Source organism: Bufo bufo, chromosome 4 (assembly GCF_905171765.1).
Source record: "Bufo bufo chromosome 4, aBufBuf1.1, whole genome shotgun sequence".
Classification (NCBI taxonomy): Eukaryota; Metazoa; Chordata; class Amphibia; order Anura; family Bufonidae; genus Bufo; species Bufo bufo.
In genome coordinates this window covers 105736411-105753639 of record NC_053392.1, presented here as the reverse complement: position 1 = coordinate 105753639, position 17229 = coordinate 105736411, and the positions used below count along the sequence as shown (strand labels likewise).

Below are 17229 nucleotides of genomic sequence, written 5' to 3'. Positions count from 1 at the left end.
TGCACACTCTGGCAGCTCTGCTCAATGCAGCGGCGGGGCACAGGAGCTGATAGTTCTCAGCAGCGCAGGAGGAGTCTCTCCCTCCCCCCTGTGCTGCTGCTGTCCCCGCCGCTGCCAATAAGAAGAGGCAGGAGGAGGAGGGGAGGGGCTGTGGCCACTGCGCCACCAATGAAGAAAACTGACCTGTATTACAAATTCAGGAGGCGGGTGCTGGAATCAAATAGCCGGCACCCGACCTTCGTGACAGGGAGCTGCGATCAGCTGCAGTTGAGTTAACCCTTCAGGTGCGGTACCTGAGGGGTTAATTGTAGCTGATCGCAGCCCCCTGTCACAAAGGTCGGGTGCCGGCTATTTGATTCCGGCACCCGCCTCCTGTATTTGTATAAGAAACGTTGGTGGCACAGTGCGCCCCCCCCCCCCCCCCCCCCCTAGTATAAGAAACATTGGTGGCGCAGTGCACCCCCCCCCCCCCTAGTATAAGAAACATTGGTGGCGCAGTGCGCCCCCCCCTTCCCCATTATAATAAACATTGGTGGCTCAGTGGGAAGTGCCAATGAGGGTTAAAAATAATAAAAGAAAATTAACTCACCTCCTCCAGTTCATCGCGTAACTGCCGGTCTCCAGTTCTTACTTCTTTCTTCAGGACCTGTTGTGACGTCACTGAGCTCATCACATGGCCCATTACCATGGTGATGGATCAACTGGAGGAGGTGAGTAAATTATTTTTTAACCCTCATTGGCACTGCCCACTGCACCACCAATGTTTATTATATTGGGGGGGGGGCGCACTGCGCCACCAATGTTTATTATACTGGGGTGATGGGGGGGCGCACTGCGCCACCAATGTTTATTATTTTGAGGGGGGGCGCACTGCGCCACCAATGTTTATTATATTGGGGGGCACACTGCGCCACCAATGTTTATTATATTGAGGGGGGGCGTACTGCGCCACCAATGTTTATTATACTGGGGTGATGGGGGGGCACACTGCGCCACCAATGTTTATTATTTTGAGGGGGGGGGCGCACTGCGCCACCAATGTTTATTATATTGGGGGGCACACTGCGCCACCAATGTTTATTATATTGAGGGGGGGCGCACTGCGCCACCAATGTTTATTATACTGGGGTGATGGGGGGGCACACTGCGCCACCAATGTTTATTATACTGGGGTGATGGGGGGGCGCACTGCGCCACCAATGTTTATTATACTGAGGGGGGGGGCACTGCGCCACCAATGTTTATTGTGATGGGGGGGGGCGCACTGCGCCACCAATGTTTATTATACTGGGGTGATGGGGGGGGGCGCACTGCGCCACCAATGTTTATTATATTGAGGGGGGGCGCACTGCGCCACCAATGTTTATTGTGATGGGGGGGTGCACTGCGCCACCAATGTTTATAATTTTGAGGGGGGGCGCACTGCGCCACCAATGTTTATTATATTGAGGGGGCCGCCAGACGAAAAAGTCGGACATGTAGTACTTTTAGTCTGGCGGCCTCTCACCGTGCTGCGCCGTAACTCTGCCCCCATCCCCATTATAGTCGATGGGCACAGAGCAGCGGCACGGCGAAGTAGTGGCAAGATGGATCTGACAGGGTGAGCAGTCTGTTGGATCCATCCTGCGGCAAGTGTGAAAGTACCCTTACTAATGAGCGCTTCCATCATGGAACGCCCATAGTACAGCCTTTACCTCCACCGCTACTTGTGCTAGTAAAAAAATAAATAAAATTACGGTACCTCCACCTCCATTTGCTCACGCTGTGGAGAACACTCCCTGCTGACTAGAAGCTCAGGACAGGACCTACATTATTATTTTTTTTTTTTGCAAAAGCAGAGAAGGGGGGCACTAATGGGGGCATTACTCTTACTGGGTGCACTAATGGGGACATTATTCTTACTGGGGGCATTATTCTTACTGGGGCACTAATGGGGACATTATTCTTACTGGGGCACTAATGGGGACATTATTCTTACTGGGGCACTAATGTGGCCATTACTAATTCTGGGACTTACCCGGGGCGCTCCACTATAACGTCAGAGCGCCCCACGCGCATGTATCACATGATCGCATGGCATCTTTACTGTTGGCGTTCAGCTCGGACCTTCACCTGACTGCAGACCCTGGTATGTGGACCTTTAATAAAACTAGTTGAGTACCCCTGCTCTAGACTATTCCATCAATGTCGAAGATGAGACAACCCCCTTAAGGTTTCTTGCCTCCAGATGTACTTTGTTGTAGTAAATAAAGCTTAGTTTAGTTTGTCAGTATCCCTTCTATAGGGATCTCTTCCTGCCTCCATTGTCCTGGTCAGGTAGTTCGTTACTGCAGTGACTGTGCCTGTGGTGAGCCTGCTGATTGTCCTCATGTTTAGTAGGAGGCCTGTGTGTACAGGAAGGCGCGCTCCCCCCTCCCTCTCACACACTGTAATATGATGCCTCAGTGAGGTAGGAAACTTACTAAATGCCTAAGGCTCCTTTTTTGTCAACATCTTTAGCTTAATTTCACGTGTATGCAAGGAATGATTTCCTGTCCATAGGGACCCGTTAGACGGAAGCCAAAAGTGTCTATAAGCCATACACCATAAAAACAGAAGGTATGGAATAGTGTAGTTAAGTATGCAATTCCATTCTGCAAAGTCATGTCCATTCTGGAGCGTCCTTTCTTATGTTTCTATGTTGTGCCATTCCTTTATTATTCCTGTTAGAAGTTATGAATGAATTGCTAGCAGTCTGCTATAAAGGTCCAGCTTGATGTTACTGACACTATTTAATCAGTGTTGTCACTGTAAAAAATACATTTCCACATAGTGAATGGGGCCAGAGCGGACTTCCGGTGGCACACGTGCACTAGCGGCACCACGGATTCAGCAGGCTGTGCACCCGCCAGAGAAGGCTGCCACTAATGTGAAAGTAGCCTAAAGGGTTTACAAGATACAAGTTTACAATGTATCAGGTATTGCAAATTGGTTAAGGAGTAAACCACCCTGAATGATTACACGTGTCTTTGAGAAGACCACTGCATTAGGGTACTTTCACACTAGCATTAGAAGAATCCGGCACGCAGTTCCGTTGCCAGAACTGCCTGCCGGATCCGCAAATTCGTATGCAAACTGTTAACTTTTTTTATCCCCGGATCCGCTAGACTCTTTGCATTGAAATACCGGATCCATCTTTCTGGTATTATCTGGAATAACGGATCCGGTATTAAATTTTTTTTCACAGCTAGAAAGAACTGTGCATGCGCAGACCGGAAAACCGGATCCAGTGATGTGGCAATTTCCGTAATACTTGGTACCGGATTCGGCATTAATACATTTCAATGGAAATGAATGCCGGATCCAGAAAGTGCGGTAGTCTCCGGAATTTTGGCCGGAAAAAATACTGCAGCATTCAGTATTTTGTCCGGTCAAATACAGTACAAGGGATGGAACGGAAGACATCCTGATGCATACTGAACGGATTGCTTTCCATTCAGAATGCATTGGGACAAAAATGATGCCTTTACCGGATTTCAATACCGGAAAAGAATGACGTTAGTGTGAAAGTACCCTTATTCAGACCAGAATTTCTGAGACATTTGTTATGCATGCTAACTTCTTTTTTGAGAAGACTACCACCTAGAAGACCATTTTTGGCCAATTTCACTTGATTTTATTCCGTCTGTGAAACACTCTCCATGTGAGGGCTGTATTTCCCAGACTGAACACTGCTCCTCTGGCATGAAGTCACAGTATCATCATAATTTGTAATACTTTGTGTTCCTGCCTGACGGAGGGTCTACTGGACTGAACACACAGCATTATGTCTGTACAGTTCAGTGGACCTGCGGTCATGCAGGGAACACACAGCATTGCAAATAGTTATAATACTGTGTTCCTTTTTTTTTTTTTTTTTTTTTTAAATCCAATATTGGGTGGTCGTCTCAGGTTTTGCTGTATATGGGACAAGTGCCTGTTGACTACTTATATGGAATGTGTAAACCCCCTCATATGCTGGTTGCTTACATCTTGGTGCGTTTCATTGAATCGTAAGCTTTAGCACTAAGGCTTATTTGTATATTAATAATTCCAGAGAAAAAAATACTAGTCACTTGAGGAATTAAAGTAACCAGTTCACAGGCCAGAAAGCCTTTTTATGCTGTGTTGGTGAATGGATAGCAACATACATGTGCGTGTTTACTGTTATGAATCCTAATGTAAATCTGTGCTGTACATTAAACAACGTTTTTTTATCTCACCCCGTGCTGGATTCACAGCTACACTGCTCAGTACTGCCCTGATGTCCTCTGTACTGTTTTAAGGGGTGTGCTGCAGAGAGATGGGGGGACATGATCTGTTCTCCTGGTGTGCTGTATATAGGAGACATAACACCCACTAAGGCTCCATTCACACATCCGCAAATGGGTCCGCATCTGTTCCGCAATTTTGCGGAACGGGTGCGGACCCATTCATTCTCTATGGGGACAGAAAAGATGCGGACAGCACACAGTGTGCTGTCCGCATCCGCATTTCCGTGCCTCGGCCCTGAACTTCCAGGCCGCGGCTCCGCAAAAAATAGAACATGTCCTATTCTTGTCCGCAATTGCGGACAAGAATAGGCAGTTCTATGGGGGGTGCCGGCCAGGTGTATTGCGGAGCCGCAATACACCACGGACGTGTGACCCTAAGGCCTCTTTCACACATCTGTATCAGTGATGATGTCCATGACAAGACTGTCAGTGGTTCATCAATGGAAATGTCCATGAAGGGTTTGTTTTCGGTCTGTTGTCTGGCAAAAAACAGATGCCGTCCATGTTCTGTCAGTGGTTTTCACTTGCCATAGACTTCAATGGGCATGTTTGGTCCGCATCATGGACCAAAGTAGAGCATGTTTCCATTGTTTTTCCGCTATGTGTGACTAAACAAGTAAAACTCAATAGGTATGTGTGCTGTATGTGATTCACTGATATGTTAGAGACAATTACACAAACTTATTTTTTGTCTACATATGTTCTGCACATTTTACGGATTGGATGCGGACTCGTTCATCTAAATTCGCCCACAAAAGATGTGGACTGCACACCGTGGGCTCTGCATCCATATGTCCTTTCCGTTAGACCTGCAAAATTCTAGAACATATCCTATTTTTGTCCGTATTACAGACAAGGATAGAACTTTTCTATAAAATCCAGGACGTTCCGTTCCACAAAATGTGTAACGCACATGGCCGGTATCCGTGTTTTGTGGATCTGCAATTTGCAAGCTAATGCACTGTCAGTGCTGAAATATACAGGACTGCTGTGCTGTAACAACGTAGTGGACTCCTGTGTGCGCTTAGCAGTCCTAACACTGTATTTCCACGCTGATTTTAAACGCTGACAGTTGGGGACTACTCATGTAGTAACAGTCCGTGATCGTGGTGACAGATCCGTTCATGACACATTCCTGGTTACACAGCAAACAATGTATTTAGGCTGGGTTCACATGTGCGCTGCAGAGTTCCCTGTACCCGGCATTGCTGAATACCACGTGCACCGCAGGGTTCCAGTGGGGATCCGGCTGCTTACTGCACAAAAAATGCTGCGTGTAGCTGCCGCTTTAATAGATGCAGCCTCCCCTCTCCTCCATAGTGACCCCTGCACATGACACGAAGCACGCTGTTATAGTCAGTGACTCAGCACCATAGTAATATTGGGGTGGCACACCATGCCATACTATTATGGTGCAGACTTGGGAGCTATGACATACAGCTGACACCTTGCTGCAACGCCCAGGGTTAGACTTAACTCCATTCCTAGGTGCGTAACCCCTTTGATTCCACAGTCAGTACGATGCAATCCTAGGATGCCATGGCAGCATAATAATGGCTTCTGGTCTGCAGTCTATTAGGACCTTCTTGTCACTACAGTGACAGGCACAAAACCCTGCAGTACACCATTATTGCGCTGTATTATCTAAGGCTACTTTCACACTAGCGTTGTTTTAATCCGGCGTTCAATTCCGACACCGGAACTGCCCGCCGGATCCGGAAAAACGTGTGAAAACGGATTACATTTGAATCCTGATCAGGATTTTGATCACAATGAAAAAATGCATTGGAAAAAACGGATCCGCCATTTAGGGACTTTAACTTTTTTTTCACATTTTTCGGGTTTAACATGCAAAAGCCGGATCCGGTTTGACTGAACACACAGTGCCAGATCCGGCGTTAATGCAAGTCAATGGGAAAAAGGCCTGATCCGGCGTTCAGTCAAAGTGTTCAGGCTTTTTGGCCGGAGGTAAAAATACTGCATGCTACGTTTTTCTGAAAAGCCTGATCAGTCAAAAAGACTGAACTGAAGACATCCTGATGCATCCTGAAGGACTGACTCTCCATTCAGAATGCATGGGGATAAAACTGATCAGTTCTTTTCCGGATTTGAGTCCCTAGGACGGAACTCAGCGCCGGAAAAGAAAAACGCTAGTGTGAAAGTACCCTAAGCCAGCCAATGTAAATCAATGGGGATGGATCCGTTTTTCACTTACACAATATGATGCAATTGAAAACTCATCTGTCCCCTATTGACTTTCAATGCAAGTCAAGACGCGCGTCACCTTTATGCGAGTGACCAATAAATCCTTTAAAAGCAAAGATTACTGGAGTGCCGGTTCTTTTCTATTTTTTTGAGCCCGGGATGACATCCGCATAACCGACCACCCATCGACCAGTACGCAGTGCCGCCTGACCTCATCATACAGCACTCCATGTGTTGTCCGCATCCGCTGCTCCTTTCCACTGCCCCGCAAAATAAATAAATAGAACATGTCCTATTGTCCGCTTTGCGAACAAGAATAGGCATTTCCGTTCCGCACACAGGTGGCATCTGTTTTGCGAATCTGCAATTTGCGGACCACAAAACACGGAGCAGTCATGTGCATGTAGCCCATGTAGCAGTAAGGTCATGCAGAGACGCACAGCATTATAAATCGGTATAATGCCATGCACTCCAGCAAGATGAGCAGTGTCCATAACGGAGTGATAGCAGCCGGGATAGAAGTGTTTCTGCATCTCACCTCTTGTATGTCAACACCTGTCTGAATCCAGTGCTGACGTAATAGACGAGATCCTCCCTGTAGGATCGTTCTCCGGAGAGGACCTGCATCCTGATGATTTCAGTAGGCATGTCAGTGGATCAGGCATCATGTTTATTTCAGTCACTTGCCTTGCATCATCCCCTCCCCCTTCACAAATGGGTCCTATGGTGATCCTGTTTCAGCTTATCAGTGGCTGAAGTCCTAATCTGCCTCCTGTGTTGCTCCTCTGCTTTTCATTAGTGTAGATGACCTGTCTTTATGAAAATGCACTCTGCAGGCAGCACCTTACAGATCAGGAGGAGCTGGGCCGCTCCATGTGTACTGTAGCCTGAAAGTACTGCTCATCCTGAGCTTTGAAGAAATGTACTTCACTTAGTGTTGGAGTAGCCCCTCTACGGAGGCACCTAAAATAGAAAAAAAAAATACCGGTTGCCCCCTCTTCACAGTGGCAGATGGGCCCAACCCTAGGTCCGTGTTGAGCTCAGCATTTCCAGCAAGAATAAGGTAGGTATCAATCCTCACTAAGGCTCCATTCACACGTCCGTGGTGTGTTGCGGACCCGCAACACACCCGCCCGGCACCCAAGCTGCGGACAAGAATAGGACATGTTCTATCTTTTGCGGACCTGAAGATCGGGGCCCCGCTCTGCAAATGCGGATGCTTACAGCACACTGTGTGCTGTCCGCATCCATTCCGTCCCCATAGAAAATGAATGGGTCCGCACCCGTTCCACAAAATTGCGGAACGGATGCGGACCCATTTGCGGACGTGTGAATGGAGCCTTATCCACAGAAAGTCAAGTGGCTGGACTGACTGCTCTCACCATATACACAGTACTAGAGGGGAGGCTGTCGGTCACTGATAGGACCACCTACCTGACTTCAAAGCCCAGGATGAGCAGGACATTCAATGAATGGAAGACGGGCCATCATTTTGAATCTCTTCCCACAAAACTGCAGCATATTTTGAGCTGCCCAGCTCCCCCTGTGCTGTAACGTGCTGCCTTTAACATTTTGTCAACTAGACAACTTTTAGCAAGTTTTTTAGGCTTTTTCTTCTGTTTCTTTAGGCTACTTTCACATTAGCGTTTGGTGCGGATCCGTCATGGATCTGCACAGACGGATCCGTTCAGATAATACAGCCGTCTGCATCCGTTCAGAACGGATCCATTTGTATTATCTTTAACATTGCCAAGATGGATCCGTCTTGAAGACCATTAAAAGTCAATGGAGGACGGATCCGTTTTCTATTGTGCCAGGTTGTGTCATAGAAAACTGATCCATCCCCATTGACTTACATTGTGTGTCAGGACCGATCCGTTTGGCTCAGTTTCGTCAGACGGACACCAGCGTTTTGGTGTCCGCCTCCAAAGCGGAACGGAGGCAAACTGATGCATTCTGAGCGGATCCTTTTCCATTCAGAATGCATTAGGGCAAAACTGATCCGTGTTGGACCGCCTGTCATAGCCCTGAACGGATCTCACGAACAGAACGCCAAAACACCTGTGTGAAAGTAGCCTTAAACCTTCTATTGAAAAACCTACGAAGAAAAATGCCATGAAAAAAAAACCTCCATACCCAGCATATGCTGCTTTTTTATAAAACTAACACTAACCCCACAACTATGTAAAGAAAATTCTATTTTGCCCTGACCGCATCATTTTGGAGCAGACTGATAAAACGTGGCATATCTTATGTATTGTGATGGCCGTAACATGACTGAACCCTAGCCGGGGTGGCCTGAGGTCACATAGGGACAGATTTCGTCTGCTTTTCATAGTTTGCATCTAGCGCGGCCTTTTCTTGCTGTAGTTAATATTACCTAGGTGAAGAATGGGCTCGGTGTTGAGGTGATGCAGCGGCAGTAGCACCGCGCCGGTGATCCGGGGTAAACACTGCGAGCCGGAGCGCAGTCTGCAGAGTTCAGCCGAGGATGTACGCCTCTCAAAGTAAACTTAAATTAATCTATGATACATAGCCACCTAGTGGCAGCCACTAACATAGTTTTATATTTAACTGTTTCATGGCTCTGGCATTATTCCTACGCTCCGTAGTATTGATGAAATTGGAGATGGTGCTAGAGCCGCTGCGTGACCCAGTAATAGGAGGAATCAGACGGGCTCGGCAGAGCAATGTGGGCTCAAACTGGTTGTAAATGAAGAAATAGAGGGGATCTTATCCAAGGCTGTGCAAAAGTTTTCTCGTGTCTAATAGCTGCACATTTTTCTGCAACTATGAAGCACCAGTCCTAGAGGTTATTATATATATATTCATATTCCTAATATCGGAGTAGATATTTATGCAGAGGTCCTACCGGGGGTTTTGATGTAACCAGTTGTGATCAGAATTATTCTCAGTACAAATTGCTCTCTAGCGCCTCCTACTCTTCAAAATCAAAAATGTGTATGGAAGAACGGTTGTTATTGCACTGCACAATCATGTATAGAGAAATGTATAGAGATCTTTTAATACATTGGTAAAGTATGAGGGCCTTAAATTTTGTGTGTATAGTATTATTTATTTATTTATTTATATATATATATATATATATATATATATATATATATATATAAAGAAATAAGTACACCGCAGCACATCCGTCTGGTGAAAAGTGGTGGGATCCTTTATTCACCCAGGTAGCGACGTTTCGGTCCGCTTACTGGGACCATTTTCAAGCTTACTGGGACCATTTTCTTTGCTTGAAAATGGTCCCAGTAAGCGGACCGAAACGTCGCTACCTGGGTGACTAAAGGATCCCACCACTTTTCACCAGACGGATGTGCTGCGGTGTACTTATTTCTTTGTCTATTTGACACTTTTGGACCTAGTGTCGACACCGCTGGCACCCAGCATTTTTTACTAGGTGTGCTGCCCTGAATTTGCATCATTATATATATATATATATATATATATATATATATAGCAGAAGGACCTCGCGCGGGTATATTTAGTCTATTTCATTTAGTGTTTGTGTCTTTAAAAGATATCAACAGTATCCATAATAACAGTGACATCTACAGTACCCCACCCCCTTAACAGTGACCTCCACAGCAGTCTGCTCCCTTAACAGTAACATCCACAGCGCCCTCCCATTTAACAGTGACCACCACAGCGGCCGTCCTTTTATTAATGACCTCCACAGTACCCCGTCTCGTTAAGGCTCCATTCACACGTCCGCAATTGCGGACCCATTCATTCCTATGGGGCAGCACGATGTGCTACCCGGACACGAAATTGCGGATACGCACTTCCGGGTCCGCACTTCCGATCCGCAAAAAAATAGAACATGTCCTATTCTTGTCCGCAATTGCGGACAAAAACAGGCATATTCTATTAGTGCCTGCAATGTGCGGTCCGCAAAATGCGGAACGCACATTGCCGCTTTCCGTGTTTTCGCAGCTCCGTGGATCCGCAAAACACGTTGCGGACGTGTGAATGGAGCCTAATAGTGATTTTCACAACACCCTGCCTCCTTAAAGGGAATCTGTCACCTATTTTGAGCATATAAAACTGTTAACATAGCAATGTGCAATAAAGTACCTTCATTCCTGCATGTGTCCTCTTTCTTTTATTCAACTTTTCATTCAGATGAAAAAAGCGATTTTTCTGATATGCTAATTAAGTCTCAAGGTGCCCAGAAGGGCGTTATTACTCTCCTCTAGTGCCCAGAAACGCCCCCCTGCAGTGCCCAGCCCGCCTTTCTTCCAAGCCCAGCACGCCTCCTAAGAAATAAATTTACTCCCACATCCTTGCCGAACTGCGCCGCCCCCTCCACTACGTCATTTATTCGAAATCCCGCAGCCTCCTGGGTCCTGAGGCAACAACGCTCTGATTACGTCACTGGGGTCGACGCATGCCCAGTGACACTATTGAGGCTGTTGCCCTCAGGAGCCGGAGTATCGTACAGGCGCAGGCAGTCAGCGATACTGCGGCTGCGCGGGATTTCGGAGGCCAAGAGGAGGACGCAAGGATGGTGGGGTGAATAAATTAAATGACGTAGTGGAGGGGCGGCGCAGTTCGGCAAGGATGTGGGAGTAAATTTATTTCTTAGGAGGCGTGCTGGGCTTGGAAGAAAGGCGGGCTGGGCACTGCAGGGGGGCGTTTCTGGGCACTAGAGGAGAGTAATAACGCCCCTCGGGGCACCTTGAGACTTAATTAGCATATTAGAAAAATCGCTTTTTCATCTGAACGAAAAGTTGAATAAAAGAAAGAGGACACATGCAGGAATGAAGGTACTTTATTGCACATTGCTATGTTAACAGTTTTATATGCTTAAAATAGGTGACAGATTACCCTTAACAATGGCCTCTACAGCAATCTGCCCTTAAACACTGACCTCCATAGCAGACCGTCCACTTCACTGTGACCTCCACAGCAGGGTGGCCAGAGGCCCGGTTTTAGGCTGGACAGTCCGGCTTTCAGACACCCTGTCTGGCGCAGGGCCTGGACATACACAGGGTTGTCTTTTTGAAGAGCTCACTCTCAGACAGCAGCACTGTCTGAGAGTGTCGCCCTCCTTCCCACCCCTGCAGCTGACAGAAGTTTAGTTTTACCTTCATTTTTTTCAATCCCTGCTGCAGAGTTGGAGGGGCGTGGCCTAACCTGATCAGTGGCGTTACTTATTGGAACTGGGGGTGTGGTTTTTAAGGCTGTCTTTTGAGGGTGGCCTGAATGGCCACCCTACCTGCCTCTGAACTGTGACCTCCACAGCACTCCACTCCCTTAACAGTGTCATCCACAGCACCCTGCCCCTTTTAAAGGTGACCTGCAGCAGTGAAGAAAAATGGCTAGGTTGTTATGGAAATCTAGTGTAAAACTGTGTGTATGTGGAGACTAAGGGCCTGCGAGCTTCTATTGGCTGATGAGGGTCATGTGACCAAGCTTCTATTGGCTAATGCATTTTTTGGGAATATCTCAGGAATGGTATGTGCTAGAGAGCCGAGACCTGGTCTAAAACCTTCCCGGACCTTCCCTGATGTACCTGTGTGCCAAATTTCGTGATTGTAAATGCGACGGTGCGGATTCCTTTAGAGGACACATACACTCAGCTTTAAATATTACAATAAGTCACTTCAATACTTTTTCCACCTTTTTAATGTACCCTATAATTTGTACAATTAAATTGAAACCGAAACTGGAATAATTTACGGTAGAGAAATAAAGATCTAAACGAATACTTTGTTGAAGTCCCATTTGAGTTTACGACAGCATCCAGTCTTTGGGGAAGAGTCTATCATAATGGCTCCTCTAGTCTCGACTGTCATGGCCTGCTCTTCCTGGCAAAAGGGCTCCAAATCTGTCAGATTGTGAGGGCATCTCCTGTGTGTCGCCCTCTTCAGGTCAACCCACAGATTTCCAGTTGGATTTAGGTCTGGGTTCTGACTGGGCCTTTCTAAAACTTTGATCTTCTGGAGAAGCCATTCTTTACTAGATGTGGAGGTGTGCTTTAGGTCATGGTCGTGCTGAATGGTGAAATTCCTCTTCGGCTTTTTAGCAGAGGCTTGAAGGTTTTGTGCCAAAATTGACTGATATTTGGAACGGTTTATTATTCCGTACACTCTGACTAAAGCCCCCAGAGCATGATGATGCCTCCACCATACTTCACTGTGGGTATGGTGTTCTTTTGGTGATGTGCAGTGTTGGCTTTGCACCAAACATACCTTCTGAAATTATGTCCAAAAAGTTGGTCTCCTCAGAAAGGCCTCATGCACACGACCGTTGTTTTGATACGCATCCGAAGCCGCAAATTTTTGCGGCTTGGATGCGGACCCATTCACTTCAATGGGGCCGCAAAAGATGCGGACAGCACTCCGTGTGCTATCCACATCCGTTGCTCCGTTCCGTGGTCCGCAAAAAAAAATATAACCTGTCCTATTCTTGTCCGTTTTGCGGACAAGAATAGGCAGTTATATCAATGGCTGTCCATGCCGTTCCGCAAATTGCGGAATGCACACGGACGCCATCTGTGTTTAGCGGATCCGCAATTTGCGGACCGCTAAACACAACGGTCGTGTGCATGTAGCCGAAGTAACACATTTGTAGGATTTGTCAAAACATAGCCCGGCTTGTATGTTTTTCTTTGTAATGCCTGATTCACTCAGTCAGTGTTTGCTCAGTGTTTTCCATCTGTGTGTTTGAGCCAAAACCAGGTGCGGCTCTAGACACAGAACAAGTGCAGATCTTACCCTTAGGCCCCTTTCACACGGGCGAGTATTCCACGCGGGTGCAATGCGTCAGGTGAACGCATTGCACCCGCACTGAATCCGAACCCATTAATTTCTATAGGCGGTGATTTTCACGCATCACTTGTGCGTTGTGTGAGAATCGCAGCATACTCTATATTGTGCGTTTTTCACGCAACGCAGGCCCCATAGAAGTGAATAGAGCTGCGTTTCACGCATGGTTGCTAAGAGACGATCGGGGTGAGGACCCGATCTTTATTAGTTTCCCTTATAACATGGTTATAAGGCTACTTTCACACTGGTGTTTCTGGGTTCGCTTGTGAGATCCGTTTCAGTGCTCTCACAAGCGGCCCAAAACGGATCAGTTCAGCCCCAATGCATTCTGAATGGATAAGGATCCGTTCAGAATGCATCAATTTGGCTGCGTTTGGTCTCCGTTGCGTTTTTTAGACTGTCACTAAAACGCAGCTTGCAGCGTTTTGCTGTCTGTCTATGTGGAGCCAATATGGTGCAATTGAAAACTGATCCGTCCCCCATTGACTTTCAATGTAAGTCGAGACGGATCCGTTTTGACTTAGACTTTCTTTTAATGAATAATGCAAACTGATCTGTTCTGAACGGATAAGAGCGTTTGCATTATTTGTGCGGATCCGTCTGTGCAGATACAAGACGGATCCGCACCAAACGCGAGTGTGAAAGTAGCCTTAGGGAAAATAATAGGGGGTTAAAAAATTTAAAAAAATAATTAAACTCTCCTTATCCTCTTGTTCGCGCAGTCTGGCTTCTCTTCTTCTTTGATGACCTGGGAGTAAAAGGACCTTTGGTGACGTCACTGTGCTCATCACATGGTCCAGACAATTCAATAATCCGCAGCACTCGCCGGTAAATGATGAAAATAGTGGTGATTTATTCACTCAAGCAGCCAGTATACAGCGACGTTTCGACCTCAGTTGGTCTTTATCAAGCACTGCTTGACGAGTGCTGCGGATTATTGAATTGTCTGGATGAGTTGGGACCCCCAGCCAGGATCCCTATCTGCGCGCACCATCTGGCTTGTAAGCCATTTTCTGGTCAGTACCCAAATGAGTGGGATGAGTAGTGCTGCCAACCCCTGAATTTTCTCCATCACATGGTCCATCACCATGGTTATAAGGGAAAATAATAAAATCTACAGAACACCTAACCCAAACTTGAACTTCTGTGAAGAAGTTCAGGTCTGGGTAACAAACATGCCGATTTTTATTACGCGTGTGCATAACGCATTAAAACGCTTTGCACTCGTGCGGAAAAATCGCGTATATAATGGTGTCCGTTAGGTTTCCGCTCAGAAGAAGATTTTTGAAGCAGAGAAGTCCTGCATGTACTACTTTTGTCTCCGCTCCAAAATCATCATCTGAGCGGAGACCTAACAGACCACATTATTATAGTCTATAGGGCCCGTGGGCTCCATTCAGCTCAGTTATGTGCCTTCTCCGTCCTTTGTTTTCCTGGCCCTAAACGGGGCAGGAGAACGGAAAGGCTGAACGGTGATGTGAATGAAGCCTCATACCTTATGTCTGTGGAGGCTCCAGTTCTGGTTTTGGCTCACCATCACTGATGGAAATTGCTGACCAAAACACTGATGTGTGAATAAGGCCGAATGCACACGGCCGTGTTCCGCGGCCGAGAGCGGTCCGGCATACCACGGACCGCTCTAGGCCACGGAACATGGCCGTGTGCATTCGGCCTTAGGCTTAAGAAAAGGCTTCTGTCTTGCCCCCCTACCCCACAGCCCAGATATATGAAGAATACAGGACTGTCACATGGAGTACCCAACCAGTACTTGCCAGAATGTTGCTGTAGGCCTCTTGGCAGCTTCCCGCATCAATTGTCTTTGTCTTTTTTTTTTTTATTATAAATTTTTGAGGGATGCCCAGTTCATGGTTATGCCAAATTTTATCCACTTCTTGATGACCGTCTTCGGTGTGTTCCATGGTATATCTAATGCTTTCTAGATTTTTCTGTACCCTTCTCTTGACTGATGCCTTTCAACTATGAGATCCTTTGATGTGTTTTAGGCTACATGCACTTGACCGTATGTGGTCCTCCAAAAAAAATAACGATGACATCTTTATGCCATCCTTATTTTTTTGCGGATCCATTGTAATAATGCCTAAAACGGACAAGAATAGGACATGTTCTATTTTTTTTTGCGGGTTATGGAACGGACATACAGATGCAGATAGCACTCGGTGTGCTGTCCGTATTTTTTCCCGGACCCATTGAAATGAATGGGTCCGCATCCTATACGCAAAAAAATGGAACGGACACGGAAACAAAATACGTTAATGTGCATCAGGCCTTAAGCTGTTTATGGAAAAAGAAAAATGTCAGGGGAATCCTACTAGAAGAGCTGAACTTTATATGGGGTTAATCAGAATCACTTTAAATGATGTCAGAATGGCCTGGATGGCGGACAATTCATTGAAAAGATCATCCCGCATCTCAGTCCAATGACTAACTCCATTTTCAAAGTCCGTCAGCTTGGCAAAATGTCTGAGTGCGTCCTAGAGGCATACCTAGCCATCAATGATTTCTCTCCATGAGGTGTACACTATCCAAAAGTAGCCTCTGACAGCGAGGGAAGGAGTTTTACTTGTTCTGTAGCAGTCTAACTTTTCTATCTTGATGCGTTTTTTTTTTTTTGTTTGTTTTTTGCATATAATATATGTATAATCTATATCCATAAGCATACTGATGGTTAATAATAATAATCTGACAAATATGCATGATCCGGGAGTCCGCACTGCGTTTTCTATAACCTTGTTCCCGCTCATTTCTAGGTTCATCACAGAGCCGTTTCCAATAGCTAAACCTGAAGCAAGCGTTTAGCAGCAATTCTCATTGGGATTATAGCGCTTCTAGAAAGAAACTTGTTTCAAGATGATTACTTCCGAGCTGTCAGTTCTGCAGTAAGTTCTCTTCTCGTCTTGTACTTGCAGTGTTTAAACTGTTCTTTTCATGAGATTACAATATGCAATATATATTCTTTTTTAGGGACTCCACAAATGAGAGCGCCACAGTGCACACAGACATGTCCGTGGTGGCAAGTGAGATGAGCTCTGAAATTGTGGAGGATATGGAGGTCAAAGGGAAGAGAAAAAGAGGGCGTCCAGGAAGACCTCCGGTATGTGGCACTGTGATCTCTCCATGAGGTGCACCCTTACACGGAGGATTGCTTGTCCTCACTGATGTCTTCTATTTGCAGTCTGCCATAAAGAAACCACGAAAGACTCCAGGGGAACGGAGTCGGGGAGAACCAGGAGCCAGAGGAAGAGGGAGGGCAAATGGACTTCCTCAACAGAATGGAGAAGGCGATCCAGTCACCCTCTTTGAAGTTGTAAAGATGGGCAAGAGTGCCATGCAGGTAACCACTATGTACATTGATAAGTAAATAATAATTTATTACAACGTACTGCTGAAGGGGAGTGTTGGCACTGTTGTTGTTTTATCACAGTGCCTGCCATTGCCCAGTCTCTTATCATCTTGGAAAGCCTCTTTAAAGGGGATCTGTCATCAATTTTGATTCCTTCCCTGAGGACAGCATAAGGTCGTGATAGACATGCTGGTTTCAGAGGTGTGCCATCCATGAGCTAAAAGTTGTTGCTGAGAACAAGCATCATAATTATTGCAGCCTGGGGTTGAAAAGTAATCTCCTTTCCCCGCCAGCCTGCTGATGATTGACAGTCTTCTCCTTAGTTTTCTCCATAGTAGAGAGCTGTCAATCATCAGCAGGGAGAGTTGTAACTCATGAATAACTATGACTCTTCTCTAGGGATCGACCGATTATCGGTTTTACCGATATTATCGGCCGATATTGAGGATTTTGACAGTTATCGGTATCGGCATCTATTTTGCCGATACACCGATAACGTATTGGGAACACAGAATGCGCTGCTCTCAGCGCTCTCCATGTTCCCTCAGCAGCACAGGGGAGAAGGAAGCAGTGTCTC

At 46.4% G+C, this 17229-nt stretch overlaps 1 protein-coding gene and 1 long non-coding RNA gene across 2 annotated transcripts in view; one reads left to right on the top strand and one right to left on the bottom strand.

The window, feature by feature from the left end:
- The window catches only part of LOC120997527, a 1081373-nt gene that overhangs the window by 39292 nt on the left and 1024852 nt on the right, over positions 1–17229 (bottom strand). The window lies entirely within an intron of this gene.
- Positions 1–17229, top strand: part of STAG1 (stromal antigen 1) — a 172036-nt gene that overhangs the window by 89599 nt on the left and 65208 nt on the right. Inside the window, 3 exon segments of the mRNA XM_040427600.1 lie at positions 16060–16188; positions 16274–16403; positions 16485–16643. Of these exon segments, the coding sequence (XP_040283534.1) occupies positions 16160–16188; positions 16274–16403; positions 16485–16643 (318 nt within the window). The 5' untranslated portion in view covers positions 16060–16159.